Source organism: Phyllostomus hastatus, unplaced genomic scaffold, assembly GCF_019186645.2.
Source record: "Phyllostomus hastatus isolate PE091 unplaced genomic scaffold, TTU_PhHast_1.1 phas_contig_58, whole genome shotgun sequence".
Lineage (NCBI taxonomy): Eukaryota > Metazoa > Chordata > Mammalia > Chiroptera > Phyllostomidae > Phyllostomus > Phyllostomus hastatus.
In genome coordinates, this window is record NW_025333916.1 from 17,716,681 (window position 1) to 17,734,472 (window position 17,792).

Consider the following 17,792-nt stretch of genomic DNA (forward strand, 5'->3'; position numbering starts at 1 on the left):
ACTCATGCCTGAACAAAGCTTGTATAACACAGATTTACTCCATAAGGCACATCACATCCTTCTCACCCCAGAAATAGCACTTCAGCACTCTGCTTGGGGGTCGTTTTAAACAGTGAAAGCACCAACAAAAAGCACAGAAATGTATAACATGTGACACCAACTAGATTGTATTAAAAGGGCTCTTGGTTATAATGTAAGAGCTGAAACAAAGAGACTGAGTGTTGCCTTCATCCACCACAGATGGAAACATGCACTTCATATGACACACATTTTTCCACTACAAAAGACTAAGAAAGTACCTCATGTATTGCTTTTGGAGTTATAGATACATTTTATTGGGCAGGCACATTCACAAATACAGAATGTTCAAGTCATGAGGACTGACTGTAATTGTTTTAAAGAAGCTTATGATTGAATACTTAGAATATTCAAATTTTAAAGAGTGTTTCTCTTGCCTTCAGAATGAGGGGTATTTTTGGTTGAGTGGAGACATCCTGCAGTTTTCATGTTGTGTTGCCCCATGGAATAAAATTGGCCGCTTTCAGTCTGTCATTCTCTTCTCTCCCCCACAGGGAACAACCCATCTTCAGCACTCGTGCTCACGTCTTCCAGATTGACCCAAACACGAAGAAGAACTGGGTACCCACCAGCAAGCATGCAGTGACTGTGTCTTATTTTTATGACAGCACAAGAAATGTGTATAGGATAATCAGTTTAGATGGCTCAAAGGTAAGTTACATTTGCTATAATTAATCTTGCTATTCTATCCCCTATACAAAGTATAGCATTTCAGTTTTAGAGGTACTTGATCTTCATTGAAATATTTCCTTTTGAGTTTTTAAAACCTAACTTTTAAAAAAATAAAATTCATAATTTTTGAGCAACATTTTTTTATTTACTAAATTACTTAGATTACCTATTTATATTGTTGCATGTCAAAACATTCTACAAACTTGAGGTCCATTTATTTGATAAATATTCAATGCTTATCTGTTATATGCCAAGCATTATGCTAGGTGCTAGGAATATAGTGTAAGCAGAGTGGACAGTTTCCACTCTTGGAGCATGCAGGCAAGTGAGAACTAGAATTCTTTACGTAGAAACTTAGGTAGACAGACTAGTGCGCAGTTTGAGATCCTAAATCATATGAAGTCCATCAATATCAGTACTGAAGCTTACTCTGAGCATCCCTTATTCTGAAGAGAAGTGTATGGACAGGACCCGAATTTTTATTTTTAGGAGAGGCAGGTAGTCTAATGTTTAAGAGCATGAACCACCTGGATCCACATCTCAGCTCTGCCATCTACTAAGTTTTTGACTTTGGGCAAGTTACTGTACTTCTCTGAACTTCATTGTTCTCATCTCAATCCTGTAGTTGTAAGGAATAAATTAGCGTTTCTGTAGAAACATTTAGTTCAGTGCCTGATAAATAGTATACCCTTCAAAAGTGGGGGAAAGTCCACTTTTTCATCCGTGAATTTTGAACATCACAAGCAGATAAAAGAATAGCAAACATCAGATTCTGGGTATAAAGTGTGTAGAAAAATGAAGGCTCTGTTCTTTTTCTTTAAGCTTTTATGAAGCATAAGGCCTTTCTATCCCCAGAAATGTTAGCAGTTCAATGTAGGGACTGAGAGCACAGACTGTATGGTCAGCCTGTCTGGTTTGAATTTTTGCTCTACTACTTAGTAGCCATGTGACCTAGAGCAAGGTGTTTAATGTCTTAATTTTCTCGTCTGTGAAAAGGAACTGTACATTACCTCCATCATTATATCATGGGATTGTTGTGAAGATTAAATTAATTTAGGCAAAGCACTTCAAGGGTGTATAGTAATCATTATACAAACACTTGACTATTATTGTTATTATTAATATTATTAGGCTATTATGTATGAAAGCAGTTTGTCGGAATAAAAGAAAATTTAATTTAGTGCTTAACTTTCATTCTTTTCCATGTGCTCATTTCTTATCTTCTTAACTGGATTATAGGACCCTAGGGCCTATTTGTACTTGGTCTGGTACATTAGTGACTAATATGTATTTATTCGAATAATTAATCCTATTTTAATTTTTATTTGTAGGATTTAAAGGACTTGGGAAATGGTAATAGTTAATTTCTGAGAAGGTTTTTTAATGAGGAATAATTTTTTGTACTTTGTAACTATTTAGTGAAATTAACAGATTTTAATTATTATTAATTCAGACTCTCGAGTGGTTAATTTATTTCTTTTCTCTGAGTCAAGCCTTCAGTTCTCTATAACATGTGTTTCTCACTTGGCCCAAACCACAGATAAAATGTCATTTTATTAGACAGGCGAGTTAAATGGTATACAAAGTAAAGTTCAACTGAAGTAGTCCCATGTGATTAAATAATCCTCTGTTCTTCCTTCTGAAGCAGTGTGAACTATTGCTTCTGGCATTTCCCTTTTTGAATATACTTTGCAGCTTGTAATTATTAGGCTCTTAAGTAACTCTTATGAAAAAATTGTTTGTTTCTTTTAATAAATCTACCCTCTATAGCAGTTATATTTTTCTATCCCATTTTCCATTTTCTACTAACTTTTTGAAGCTGATGCTGTTAACTACTGCAGTTTCCTGCAGGAGTTGTTTTCTTAATAAGCAATAGTGGTTTATTGGGTGAGGCTAAACAAGTGTTTTTCTTCTTAACCACTCCCTCGTCTACTTCTGCACCACATGATGACTTGAAAGGCCTTAGGTGCCCCGACTAGAAAATGTCCATTTGTTCTCACATAGGACGTTTGCGGTGAATATAAAGTTTGCTTGAAGTTTTTCTCATCATCCTGCAGGACAGCACCTTGGCCAAGGGCCAGGATTAGGGCACTACGTGATCTGTAATGACACAGCATTTATACCTCATTTTCCTGGAAGGGACAAGAACTTTGGGACAGAGAGACATGTTTATTTTGTAGGACTAAAATTTTTCTTTAAAATGGATTCATTGTAGCATTCTATTCAAGGAAGTCTAATAAATAATTTTTTAAGGGAAGGTTCAGAGTGGGAATTAAAATGAAACTCTTAAACTTGAAAGCAGAAAGAAGTTCATTTGAAACAGTTAAATCTGAAGGTCAGTGACCTACGGCACATAGTTCTGATTTCTTAGATGTCTTTCAAACTTACTGCTACCTCACTTTTTGAGTTACTAGGATCCCATGTTAAATGCCCTTCTCTTCTTGAAAACACTTAGATCCCAGCTCAAATGTGCCTTCCTCAGAGAATGCTCAAGGACCATCTGATCTAAAATAGTGCCTGACAGTCCTTGTCTTCTAGTCCTTCAGTCTCGATCACATCCTGGTGTTATGGTCTTTATAAGCTGTTACCATTCTTTGAAATTACTTGTTCATTAACTGACTCTTCTTGTTCTAGAATGTGATGCACAATTACATTGCCTCATTATATCTCAAGTTTGTAGAAATGTGCTTGATGTTAAATAGGCACTCAATAAAGTAGTTGAATAACCAAATGATTCCTTACCACCTGTTACTACAGCAATCCCCCTGTACCCACAGGGGATACTTCCAAGGCCACAGTGGTTGCCTGCAACCCCAGATAGTACTGACTTTTTCCTCTACAAACGTAGGGGAAAAGATAGCGATCGTCAATATCATGAATTCATACCACTTTATGGAAAAGAAAGAAAGTATATATGTAGGGTTTTGTTTTTCCCTTGAGTAAAGGAAAAAATACCGAATGATTGAAAGTCTTTTCTGTATAATAATATATTTCAGGTAAGTTGGCTTTTGGAAAATAGTACAAATAGAAAACTTGTTCTATTATTGATGTATTCATTACTGAAAGATTTTTTGGAGGGTGGGATCTTACATTTAAAGAAACAACTATTAAAACTTCCTTGCTTTTAGTGACTATTATCCAAAATTAATAGATGTTTAAAAAACAAAAACAATTAATAGATATTTATTCTAAATATTCAAAGGGAAGAAACTAATTATAAGCTCTTTAAATTTCTTACATCGTAAGGAAACTTATTTTGACTGTTAAGTATTGAAATTTTTGATAGAATGCCATTATATTTATATTTATAGATCCTTATTTCCACACGGCGACTTGCAATAATATAAACTATTTCTATAACTATATATTAACATTGTAGCTCATTAAGAATCCTAAGTTTTTATGTAACTAAATAGTCCTGTGTTTAAATGTGTGTTTTCTAATTTGGGGAAGGTTACTCAACTTGTTTTATTTTTCAGGCAATAATTAATAGCACTATCACCCCAAATATGACATTTACTAAGACATCTCAGAAGTTTGGCCAGTGGGCCGATAGCCGGGCAAACACTGTTTATGGACTGGGGTTCTCCTCTGAGCACCATCTTTCAAAAGTAAGTTAATTCATAAGTTCTAAGTGGAAATCTTTATCTTCTGGTCAGATGTCTTAAATATGTAGTAGCAAATGTAGAGTATAAAATACAGGAGAAATTTGTTTAATATTCTCAAAACTATAGTGACTTGAGAGCAAGAAGGGATCATTGGATTCTACTGTCAGTTGGAAAATTCATTGCACACATTAAAAATAGTCACCGTTGATTGAGAAGGATTGCAGTTAGCTGTGTGTGTGATACAAAATAAAAGGTGGGAATTATCACTTCAGAATGGACTTTGCTCAGGACTTTATACCCTTAGTTGGAGATGGTCTGTGAGATGGGTAGACACCAAGCTCTTCTGAATTGTGAAAACTCAAGCTGATAGTGATACAGATTTCAGCTTTTTGACATGACAGTAGACTCATATAAATTACTATGTTTAGGGAAAATTGTGCATTGTCTGGGCGAGAATTACTCTGAGCTCTCTGATGCAATACAGAGACTCAGTAGAGATTATGAGGAGTTCTTGGGGAACATACTGACCAAGTGAATTACTATGGTCAGAAAAAAAACAATAAAATACAGAGCATCACCAGATTAAATATTAGAAGTAAACCAGTTGTCATGCCTGTAAGCAAAAGTCATGCAGTGTTCGTACCAGCAGCATCTTGAGTTCTGTGACTGTCATGTGGAAAGAGTGTGTAAGGAAAAAAGGAAACAGTCTCAGGATACTAAGATGATGAAGGAGATGTGTATTACTCGTTTTTCCTCTGTAAATTTTGTGCTCACTAGACCCAAAGATTTATACTTAAAACCTCTCTGAAGCATTCAGTTAAAAGGATAATCCTACATTTAAAACACTTTATATGTGTTTTGGTATACTGAGACTTGAAATTGTTCAAGTCATTCAGGTTCTTATAAATGAGTTCTTCTTAAAAGTCTTACACTTCTGTGAATATAATTAAGTGAGGTTATTATTAGATAGTTCAGTGGATGTCACATGGAAAGAATTTGTAAAATAAATATGAAATAATCTACTTTATTTCCCTTTGTTTTAGTTGTAAACATTCCTTAACACTGTAGTTTTCAAACATTTTTAGGTTTTTCATAAAAATTGTAGTTTAAAGCTCAATTTTAGCAACTTTCAACGTTTGCCTTGCTAATTTTAAGTCATTCTGTGTAGGATAATTAAAACAAAGAAGTGTTACCTGCTTTGGTTTCTCGTACAGCATCTAGTTCTCTGAATACATGTGCTGAACTGTGGGGAAGGCAGGAGTTCTGCCTCGGAGTGCGTCAGCGTGATAGGGATCCACCTCTGGTTGGGCACCGCCCCTCCACGCACAGTTCCCCTAGGAAATTATCCATTTATTCTAATACTTCTGCTCAGAACTTTTTTAGGACTTTTCTCTTGGAATCATCTATCCAAGACCGTAGCAAAAAAAACAATTAAAACTATAATTATATTCCATTTTCTGAATTTGTTGACAACAGGGTAGCTAAATTGTGAATTAATATCTTAAATAAGCTTACATTAAATGATTTTTCAGTCTAAGTAATTTTGACTGTAAATTAAGTTTTTCATTGTGTCTTTCTGGTTTCTGGGAAAGTAGCTACTATAATAAAGGAATAGTTTATTAAATTCTGTCAGTTATACTGTCTCTTCTTACTTGATTTTTTTTCTCTAAATGGCTTTTATATTTCAAGAATTTTATTTTTCTTTCTTAAATTAGCATATGCTTTTGGCCAGCCTCCTGGCAGTGAGTCTTAGTATTCTGGGTGCGGACTGACCCTCAGGAAACAGCCTGTGGGCCCTCGGGGCCGGGGCTAGCTCCCTGTTCACTGGGTTCACTGGGTTTGGCTCCGAGAGCTGACAGTTAGTCTCTTCAGGATGTTTTGGTCCAAAGATGACAAAATCATGATGTATTTTCTAAGCTCTCTTGAAAACTAATGTTGATGCTTTATAGACTGTAGAGGACCCAAAGGAGTTTATAATATTTTATGTAAATAATGCAAACATGTAAATTTTCTGGCATGTTTTATCATCAAAATGCATAAGTGAATACAAAGCATTGGAGGGGGCAGAGAGGCTCTGAAGGCCACTCTAGACAGAGGCAGCTCAAAAGTAAGAGAGAGTAGCAGTATTAGAAGTGTGTGGTCTGCTCAGGTTGACGTGTGAGGAAAATTACATCGGTGCTCATAGTGCTTGCTGAGTTGTATTTTGTTATCATGGAAACCTAAGCCTTTAAAAATTAACAATAGCATAGGTCTTTATGAAGTTGAGAAGGGATTTACACATTAACTACTTTGGAATGTTAAATTAGTTTAAGAAAACTTTCTGTAATACAGATTATATGAAGAGAAGTTAATTATGGTTTTGTTTTTATTTTGTTTCCACTAATGTGAATAAGACCTTTTAAGACTTGTATTCAGATTTCTTTCGGTAAAGAGATATTCTGTTTAATTAGAGAAATATAGTGATACAGATTCAGTTCCCGGATCTACAAGTTGTAGGTGGGGGGTGACAAGGTTTGAAGCAAGAAGGAAAACCTGTAGTGACAATGTTCATTTTGACCCTCCTCCATTTCCCAAGGGCAGGTCAGAGTGTCAGGAGCCTTCCTGCCAAAGCTTTCCTTCCCAAGATGGAAATGAGGGTTGACTTATGGAGTTTGAGGAGGAAACCATAATTTCTTGTTTATTGCCAACTCTAATAGGTGTTTTATTTTTTTAATTGTTATCAATCTCAAAGACCTTTGTGGTGACATAATATTCCTTCTGCTGCTGTATATTAGCTGTTAGGAATCTTTAGAAATGAAGCTTTATTAATGCCAGTTAGTGATAATAGTAATTGTTGCTCTTTGTATTGTTGAAAATAAAGTATATTACATAATACAAGAGTTTGTATTATAGTATAAGTTAAAAACATGCTCCAAATACTGAGATGCTTAGGAGTGGATACTTAAGAGGTTAAATTTTCTTTGTGATAAACACAGTATGCCCATCTTTACTTATTCCACTTCTAACCTGTACTCCCTCTACCTTGGTCCTAGTAAAGTGCATCTAAACAACCAAGGAGGAGCATAGTAGACTAGCTGACACCAGATTCTAACTTAGTTATATTGTGATGTTTTTGAATGAGATTTGTCACAGTACTTTACAGTGTACAAATCTTGTGGTATTCAGTTCCTTTTCTGTCACTTTCATATTTCACTTGTAATTGATCTAAGGGGTAGGTTGCTTGTATAAGAGTCAGTTATTGAGGAAATAAAAGAAAACTAAAGTAAAAGCAAGTATTATGACTTATTTTTGTTTGGTTAATGTATATAGTTTTTATACATTCAGTTTGCAGAAAAGTTTCAGGAATTTAAAGAAGCTGCTCGACTCGCAAAGGAGAAATCACAAGAAAAGATGGAACTCACCAGTACACCTTCACAGGTGGGTATTTAATTTCTGTTCTTATTTATGAGCCTTGTTCATTTTAGATGGTATCCTTTGTGCCAGAGTTAAGCAAATAGTGGCAAAATTAAGGTAATTGTCAAAGCAGACATAGAAATATACTGTTGAGTTCGTCTGTACCAGCGGAGAAAAAGTTTCTTGTCCTATATGCCAGTGTCTACTAGAACCTGGGTTGGGGGGAAGGGTTACCTTAGCAATTAAAACTCAGATTTTTTAAAATGTGCATACAACTTAAAAGCAGTTGTACGTATAGAGCATAGATTGGCCTATTGTGTTATGTTCTGTGTTCTGTGGTGGTCACTGAGGTATAGCTGCTGGAGAAGACGCAGGAGAGGCTCAGGGAAACAAAAGCTTAGTATACTCACAGGTTCTAGATACAGGAGGCCCGCAGGGAAGGCTCAGCGTGGTCAGGAGGCAGAAAGCAGGGACACGGAAAAGCTGAGGGTAGAGCCTGTACTGGGGTTTCCATAGGAATGGCAGGGCAGGGTGCCAGTTTAGGACTTGCTAGTTTGAGTAACTTCTGTGAGCTATAAATTATTGGGTAGTGCCTAGTGCTTGGTACCAAGCTCTGGGGTGATCGAGGCAGGAGAGTATTGTCTCCTGGGGTGCATGAGATTCATGAGGTTTACATCAAAGGCAAGCTCCTACTTTAGCCCCTTGCTGTCTCTAAGAATTGGCTAGACAAAAAGGTTTTTAAGATGTCAAAGCATCATACTATGAAGAGAGTAAGTACATAAAAATTTAACAGTACAGTTTGTTCTACTTGATTTTAAAGTGTATTTCAGTCTGGTAGTTTAGGACATCTTACTTAATGCTCAGCATTAAGACCAAAAGGTTATAGTTTTATGCAAGTGTCATTTTTTTTCTTGATAAATGAATTAATAATACCAGTTAGTTTGTTCGTCATAATCTTTTTCCAGTTGGAAATTAATTACATCTCTAAGTGAAGTTCATTAAATAGTTATATTTCAGTACTTTTACAAAGGTGTTATTGTACATAGCGTGATTTATAAAGCGTGCCAATTATTTCTGCTTTTTAATATCCGCTTTTCTGAAGTTAACTTTTAATTGTCTTCTTAAGAGAAGAGTTCAGGTTTGTCCTGAGTTTTTCTCTGTGGTAGCTGTTTTCAGAGTTTACTCAGGTTATAAAGATCAAATGTAACAAATGTTTCTCTGGAATGTCAGAAGTAGCAGATTTACATAAAACTTTCTTGAGGGATTCAATAGGAAATGCCTTGGAACTTAGTGACTAGCCAAGTGATTGCAACGTTTTAGAAAACTTCTCTCTTCACTTTGCTCCCCACCCTGGCACAAAATTCTGTTTGGCAAACCCTACAGTTATAAAGAGTTTTGGGGTTTTGTTTTATTTTTTTAAAGGAAAGGAGAGCTTTGTTAAGTATGCTTGAAGTACATATTTCCTCACAGACTAAGGGTGTACTCCGGATTGAAACTTCCTTATGCCTCCTCTGTACTAGCAGCGACCTGGAATAACATGAATGATCATTTTGAAATGTCCCTTGAATCTGTATTCCCTAAGTGCTCTAATGGTCCAGAGACATTTTAACCATAGTCCCATTTAAAATTTCGTACCAGTACATGTCGGGAGCTCCACTCACACTTCCTCAGGTGAACGGCTGGTTGCAGCGCTGTAGGAGGGGCTGCAGCACACTCGGGAAGAGAATACTCAGAGGACTCCAATAACGTTGTAACGGGTTATACTTTTGCCATCGTACTTCGTTTCTGTTTCTCTAACCATAACTTGTTTTTGTTTAAGTGGCCATTAACTATCACAAGTTGCTAAGATACCTGCTCCACTTTGGTGGAAGGAATGTCTTTCAACCTTTATTTCCATTGAAGGGATATATCCCAGATGTTTTTATTTGGATAATGCTATGAAATGTAAGGAATAAAGAAATATCATAAGTTCATCAGTTTTTGAGAGCCAAAATATACTGACTTTAATTTATCTTTTCAAAACATTTGAAGTCTGATTGTTAATTTAATGCACAGAAGCCAGGGAAATGGTGGGGGGAGCATTTCTTTTCATTTCTCTTCTCCCCTTTTTGTGCCAGTCCATTGTAGATGTCATTAGTATTTGTTTTAGTTTGAAATGTTTGAGCTCTCCGCTTCTATTCATTTAGACAACAGAGCTTGGTTCTCACTGGTTTAACCCAGTCTGCTAAATTAATGCTGTGCCTGGAGAATAGAATATTACTTAGGAATTCGGCAACAGAATCAGGAGGTTAAAGGGGATAATCGGTAACAGTATACACTTAGTTAGACATAGCTTTTGTTTTTATTTGAGGAGGAATAATGAACTGGGTAAAAGTACAGGTTTTCAAGTCTGACAAGCTTAGACATAAATCTTTTTTCTGTCACTATGATCTTGTGAAAATTGCTTATACACCTGTAACATGAGTATTACATTGCTTGCCTTATAGGATGGTTGGTAGGAATAAATATGATAGTGACAATGTCATTATAACGAATGGCATTGTGATGGTGTCGTATGATAATGGCAGTAGAATCTGGCTTTGACTCTGAGATCTACCAATACCACTTTTCTGACTTAAGCAAGTTACTGTTTTTTTAAAATCTATAAAATGGGTTATCATGAGAATTAAATGAGGATTACAAAGTGCTTAGCAGACAGTAAATGCTTGACAAATGTTAGCAGCTACTGTAGGGAAAAAGCAGTCAGTCAGGCCCCCTCGCCTGGACGTCTAGGCAGCTGTGGCTTGGCAGTGTGCACATGGCCTTGAGTAGGGCCTGCATGTGTAGAATGAAGTTGTTATATAACCTGAAGGTCCGTACTGGCACCTGCTGGCTTTGTGTGCACTTAGTATATAAGGGAGTTGGGGCTTCTCCTCGGGGGCACATTAGCGCAACATGCAGCTTGTGGCGTGTGTGGGTTGGCCCCACCCCAGAATAAAGGCACATCAGACATCCTGGCGGCTCCGCAAGTTTTCTTCTGTCTGCCCGAATCCCGTGCAAACCTGTCTGGCCTTGAATGGTCATTTAGAAAAACACAGATTCCTTAATTGAATAAAGCCTCAGGATCCCCTGGGAGACTTGTTAAAACACAAATTGCTGATTCCCACCCCTAGCATTGCTGATTCAGTAAGGCTGAGATGGGGCCCAAGAATTTGCATTTCTGACAGGTTTCCTGGAGATGCTGATGCTGTTGATTTGAGAAGCAGTGCTATAGACAGACCATTGCGCCTCTCTGAAGGTCTGTGATGAAAGGAGTCTCACACTGAGAGCAAAGGAATCCACTTCCCCACTCTTAGACTCTTGAACTAAGGTTGTACACTTGACATAAATGTGCGATCATGTCAGATAATCTTAATGTTGCATCTTTAGGAATAAGTTGAATCACATATTAATTGTTAGTTTCATTCATGCCCCTCTTTAAATTATAGGCATGAATTTAGAACATTTTCTCTGTTGAAGATCTTGTGTTCCTCGTGTATACATGAAAACCTTTTAAACAATTTCACATAAAATCAAGACTTTGATTGGGTTAACTCCTGAATTTTGTATATAGTTCACAGTAAAAGTACTGCATTTTAGTTTATTTGTTAGGCAGTTCTTTCAGAGTATGCATTGAAGATGAAAGGGCTGTATCATCAAATCCACATTTTTCTTCATTGGAGTTTAGGGGAAAAAATTAGCTGTCAGTTGTCTAAGACTTTTAAATTGAGTAGAGGGTTTACTCCATCAGTTGTCTGCAGCCAAACAAAAGCTGTGGGGGTTTTCCCATTAAACTTGTCATGTTGAATAGCATTAACTATATTGCAGTCACTCTCTTGATTTATATTTTAATAACCTAGTATTTTCCTCAAGCTTTTTAAGACTTCACTTTATAGAAAAAGTGAAGTGTATGTGTGTGTGTATATGTAAAGAAGGAACAAAATTTCTTTAGATTTACTATAAATACCAGATTTTTCAATGTTTATTTTAGTGATAAATTATTTTCACCCAAACAAGGCACTAGTGTATTCTGCCTGACTGTTAGGACCTGTGCCTAGCGGTTCCGTCCTGAGGGAGTCAGTCGGTCTGTCTGGGTTGCAGTTCTCGGACCCACAGTTATGGTCGGAGGATTGAACTGTGTGATCTCTTAGGACACTGCCAAGTTCAATAACTCTCAAGTGTTTCTGATTTTCTTCAACAAGGGTATCACTTGATATAAATGAATTTTTTGAAAGGTGGTCTGTAGTAGCCAAGTATCACTACCCTGAACTGTATTATTTATATATCTATCCCACACATGTACCATTAGAATTGGGGAATGTCTATAAATTCATACGATACTTTCTTAGTATCATATAACAAACGTGGTTTTACTGAATCAGATACCACAATAACAACTTTTACAACCTCAGGAAAGCTTCACTAGAATTCACTGGAGGTTGTTGCTTGCTGTTCGAAGTAAGGACAGTAGACTTAAGTGTCTCTTATCCTGTTACTTACCTAAGTATACTGTTTATTCATTTCTCTATTGAATTTGCCTACTAGGCATTGGCAGTGAGAATAGAGAGGAGGGACTAGACATAGCAGTGGGGAACTTAACTGAACTTGGAGAAAATGTGGGAATTGAGGGAGTAGAGAGGGTGAGGGAGGGTGTGTTAAAGTAGGAGTTAGATGTTTTTAAACTTCTGTTCTTTGTAGCATGAACTTCAGAAGAAGATTCCTACTTCAGATATTGAATTTGTATGCTAATGGATACCCAGTGGGTAGTTAGAAATTTGGAATTGGAGCTAAGTGTCAAGAGTCATCAATAAGAGAAGGAGAGGGAGTAAAAGAAGGTATAGGGGGGTATAAATGGTGATGGAAGGAGACTTGACTTGCAATAGTGGACACACAATACTATATACAGATGATATGTTATAGAATTGTATACCTGAATCCCATATAATTTTATTAGCCAATGTCACCCCAATACATTCAGTTAAAAAAAAGTCATAAATAAATACATAGGAATTCAATCTGTAGCTGAGAATGGTATCATCCAGAAAGAAAAGAGAAGAGAAACAAGTATCAAAATAATCACTTAAAGATTGTCACTTAAGAAATTTGAGGGAGTTACAGGGAAAGACACTGAGTAGAAGGAAATGAACCAGCGGAGAATGTTAGCACAGATGTCAAGAGATGAGCATGTTAAGTTGGAGGCAAAGATTTGGCAGTGTCCGAGGCAGACTTCCAACAGGATGGGACTTGGAGGACTTTCAGCCAAATAAACTGGAGCCCACGGTAATTATAGGTGGACTTGGTGAAGGAAGGGCATTGGCAAGTAGTTTCTGGAATGAAAAGAAGTGTCCTCAGGCTACTGCTGATACCAAAATGTTTGATAGTGAGAATATAAGTTAACAATTTTTTTTCTGCATGGGGAGAGAAAGTGTTAGCATGGTAATCTCAGGAGGATGTGAGCCTACGAATTTTTTTCCAGACTGTGTGTGTGGGAGTGACTTGAAATGTTTTTAAATGTAAGGAAGGGTCAGGAGGGAGAAAGAAGAACAGAAGGAAGGATCACCGCCGATGGAGCGCTGTGCAGAAGGTGCTGTTGCTGGGGGCAGGGAGAGGATGGGAATGATCCCTTACATAATATTTAGCCCCTGTGTCTGAAATGGGAGGGGAACTCACAGACAGGAGGGAGATCGAGGAAGTCTATGCCAGCTTATTTCTGTTTTCTCTGCAAAAGAAGAGCTAGATAATTCACTGAAAAGGAGGACAACTGCAAAGAGGAAAGGCTTGAACAAAGGTTTGGAACGTCTGTTAGGTAGGAAAAAAAGAAGAGTCCCCAATGGGAATAGGTAAATTAAAGATTACTCAGCACTTCAGGAGCATAATTAAAGTCAGAGCTCAAAATTATCTTCGTGGCACTAATCAGCATGTTTAACAGCATTTTTTCTCTCATAGCTCTTGGCAACTTAGGTGCATAAGAATAGGGAATGATGGTTCATTCTGTATGAAGTTAGAAATTGACAGGATAGGTGTTGTAGAAGGTGAAGGAAGCCCGGAAAGTGATGATGCTAGTGAGAGTATAATTAAGGTGATTGGCTTTCTGGTGCGTGGAGAGAAATAAAGCCAGGTTGAGCCTGACAAAGCATAATATTTGCAGCGGGCCAGAGGTGGTAAGTCTTGAGAAGGCCGAAGAGCAGGCGGAAGGGGAGAGGGTGGGTTGGGAGGATGCACAGCACAAGCCCTTTTTTCTCTTGGAATCAGAACCACTAGTTGATGAGTTAATCCAAAGAGTCTGTTGATGTGAAGAATTATTTTTAAAAGATTCTTTTACATTTATAAATTAAAAGTCAATATTATGTTTATTCATCCGTATTTTGATTTACAGTTGAAGCTTTTTCTTTGAATATGAATCTGTTAAATGAAATTCCACATTGCCTTTCTTACATAAATTATACCAACAATTGTTTGCAATTCACTGTGTATTTTTTCCTCACGGTAGAGCTAACCCTTGGCACTTGCAAAGAATTCTGAATGTAATGTTAATAGAGTTTTCTGGCATTTTTATGATATTATATGGTAGTATATTTTATATGGTATGTAATAATGTATTATATATACCTAATTTGGTTGTCTGTTTTTATTTTTATTTGGTTTTAATTGATATAACCATTCTAATTTGTAGTCAAATTTCATTAGTTTACATAATATTTAATTCAGCTATATAATTATATAAATACAAATAACTTGGTAAGAATGTAACTCCCCTGGTGGTTACAAAAACTGTGGAGTCCTAATGGATGTGGACAACAGTGTGGTGATTGCAGGGGGAGAGGGGTATAAGGGAACTAAATGGTAATGGAAAAAAATACAATAAATATTAAATAAAAAATAAAAACTGGAATTACTAAAAAAACCCCAAAAAACTGTAGAGTCTGGAGCATCAGTCACTTTTACAAAAGGAACCAGAGCATGAGTTAATCCAGAGAGTCAGGCTACAAGAATGTTGGTGGCTGTCAGAAATGGGACTTCAGAGATGGCGTCTCTGGAAAGTGACTGGTGTAGGGAATGATGTATGTCATTGACATTTGATCTTGGCCTCATCTTCCTTTGTGTATCCTTCTGCTCTTCTTCTGTGTCTCTTTCCTAGCATTTCTTTCCATTTCCATAGCCATGAGAAGGCAAAACCATTAGGTTCTCCACCAGTTTTTCCTATCAGAGCCTCTCTGTCCAGAAAAGAGTAGTGTTCTCATCTTCACTTAAATATAAAAGATTATAAAATGGAGTGAATCTTGCAAGAATGTTTTACTTAAATACAAAAGGATGAAGCTAGCAGGGATTTGAAGTTCAGCCTTTATTGAAATTAAATGGAAGGTGGTGTTGGTGTTTGGCCCCCTGGAGACGGTCAGTGCTGCCACGTCCCTCCTGCCTCACCCACCCTCCTGCTGTAGTATGTATGAGGGGGACCCCGAAACACCGGGATTATCTCCTGGAGGGCGGGCCCCTTGTATATAGGTTTCCCCCGCTAGGTGAGAGTTCTAGGAATCCATCTGTATCAGGATACCAGCTGGCCTTGTGAGAGGCTGCATTTGGTTTCAGTGAATTTTTTTGAAGACTTTTTCAATGCTTTTACCCATTTCATGATGGGCGATGTCTGAGCACACCTGCCCACACCTCACTGAGTGTTCAGCAGTTTTTAAGCAAAAAAAGGCATGACCTCCAATGCCCTACCCTCCCTATTCGCCCTATTACAAGTGACTTTTTTGTTGTTTCCCTGGATGAAAAAAGTCCTCAAAGGGAAACGTTTTGCCCATGTGGAAGAGGTGACACAAAAAACAACAGAAGCACTAAAAGGCCTCAAGATCGATAAATTCAAAACCTGTTTTGAACTTGGAAAAACATCTTGATAGGTGTATTGCATCAGATGGAGAGTACTTTGAAGGTGACAGAAGTTTAAATGTGTAAGAATAAGTATACAATTTTTAATAAATTCTGGGTTTTGGGGGGTACCGCATCATGCACCTTAGAGTGGGTTGATGGTACCACCCTGAAGACCTGGCCTGGAGTGAAAGCCAAGGTCATTTGTTTTTCACATAATTCAGAATATTTCTAAGTTTTTGTTTGTTTGATTGTTTGTTTCTTTGTCAGGTGGGAGGCTTTCTTGCTATTTCATAAATGGATAGGAAGAGATAATTCTTAAGATGTGGCACTTCCTGCATCTCACATCTGTGCTCGGGCTCCATTTTAATGATATGGTCACATCTTTTCATCTTGGCTTCCCTCATACTCTCTCAAATGTTAATACAGAAACTCACTTCACTTATTTTTCTTTTTCAAATTATTTCTTTTGGTATGGGATGTAGGGGAAGTGTCCCCAAAACAAAGTGAAATGTGAGTGGTTTTATTTCTTAAAATAAGGTTGTAAAGATGATAGAAGGTCATTAAATTTTAATTTTTAGTTATGTTTTATATTTTAGTTTTTTAAAATCAACTTTGGTATACATTTGCACAGGTACATACACATATCAAAGGTGATATTATTTCATAATGCTTTTCCTTAAAAATTTATTACAAAAGTAGCTAACCATATTAACTTAGGAATCTCTTTTTTAAAAATGTATTTTATTGGTTATACTATTACAGTTGTTTTAGTTTTTCCCCCTTTGCCCTCCTCCACCCAGTACTCCATTTCCTCTAGCAGTAACCCCCTTAGTTCATGTCCATTGGTCCTGCATATGGATTCTTTGGCTTTTCCATTTCCTATAGTATTCTTAACACCCCCCTGTCTATTTTGTACCTACCATTTATGCTTCTTAATCCCTGCACACTTTCCCCCATTCTCCCCCTTCTGCCTTCCAGCTGATAATCCTCCAAATGATCTGCATATCTATGATTCTGTTCCTGTTCTGGTTGTTTGCTTAGTTTGTTTTTTTAGACTCAGTTGTTCATAGTTATGAATTTGTTGCCATTTTAATGTTCATAATTTTGTTCTTCTTTTTCTTAAATAAGTCTCTTTAGCATTTCATGTAGTAATGGCTTGGTGATGATGACGTCTTTTAGCTTTACTTTGTCTGGGAAGCACTTTATCTGCCTTTCCATTCTAAATAATAGCTTTGCTGGATAGAGTAATTTTGGTTGTAGGTCCTTGTTTTTCAACACTTTGAATACTTCTTGCCAGTCACTTCTTGCCTGCAAAGTTTCTTTTGAGAAATCAGCTGACAGTCTTATATGAACTTCTTTGTAGGTAACTCTCTGCTTTTCTTTTGCTCCATTTAAGATTCTCTGTTAATGTTTAACCTTTGGCATTTTAATTATAATGTATCTTGGTGTGGTCCTTTTGGGGTCCAACTTATTTGGGACTCTTTGTGTTTCCTGGACTTGTATGTCTATTTCCTTCAGCAAATTAGGGAAGTTTTCTTTCATTAGTTTTTCAGATATGTTTTCAAGTTCTTGCTCTTCCTCTTCTCCTTTTGGCATTCCTGTGATTGGGATGTTGGCATATTTGAAGATGTCCCAGAGGTTCCTAAGCCTATCTTCATTTTTTTTGAATTCTTGTTTCTTCTTTTTGTTCTAGTTAAATGTTTATCTCTTCCCTATGTTCCAACTCATTGGTTTGAATCCCAACTTCCTTCCCTTCTCTGTTGGTTTCCTGTGGATTATTCTTTATTTTACTTAGTATAACCTTCATTTCTTCCTTTTTTTTTTCTCACCATACTCAAGGAGTTCTCTGAGCATCCTGACAATCAGTGTTTTGAACTCTGCCTCTGTGAGGTTTGCTATCTCCATTTTGCTTAGTTCTTTCTCTGGGGTTTTGTTCTGTTCTGTCATTTGGGACATATTTCTTTGTCTCCTCAATTTAGCAGCCTCCATGTGTTTGTTTCTGTGTATTAGGTAGAGCTGCTTTGACTCTCTGCCTTAGTAGCATGGCCTATTGTAGAAAAGTCATTTGTAAATTGTGTGGAGCAGATCCTTGGTAACTACCAGGATGTGGCAACCTGCTTCACCACTTTGTGGCTCTGTGTGGGGTGAGGGCAT

At 37.0% G+C, this 17,792-nt stretch overlaps 1 protein-coding gene across 3 annotated transcripts in view; it reads left to right on the forward strand.

Moving 5' to 3' along the window:
- HOMER1 (homer scaffold protein 1) overlaps window positions 1–17,792 on the forward strand; it is a 114,290-nt gene that overhangs the window by 44,667 nt on the left and 51,831 nt on the right. For all 3 annotated transcript variants that reach the window (XM_045847881.1, XM_045847880.1, XM_045847879.1), the window contains exons 2-4: window positions 573–729; window positions 4,230–4,361; window positions 7,683–7,775. In XM_045847881.1, coding sequence (XP_045703837.1) covers window positions 573–729; window positions 4,230–4,361; window positions 7,683–7,775 — 382 coding nt within the window. The remainder of the gene's footprint in view (window positions 1–572; window positions 730–4,229; window positions 4,362–7,682; window positions 7,776–17,792) is intronic.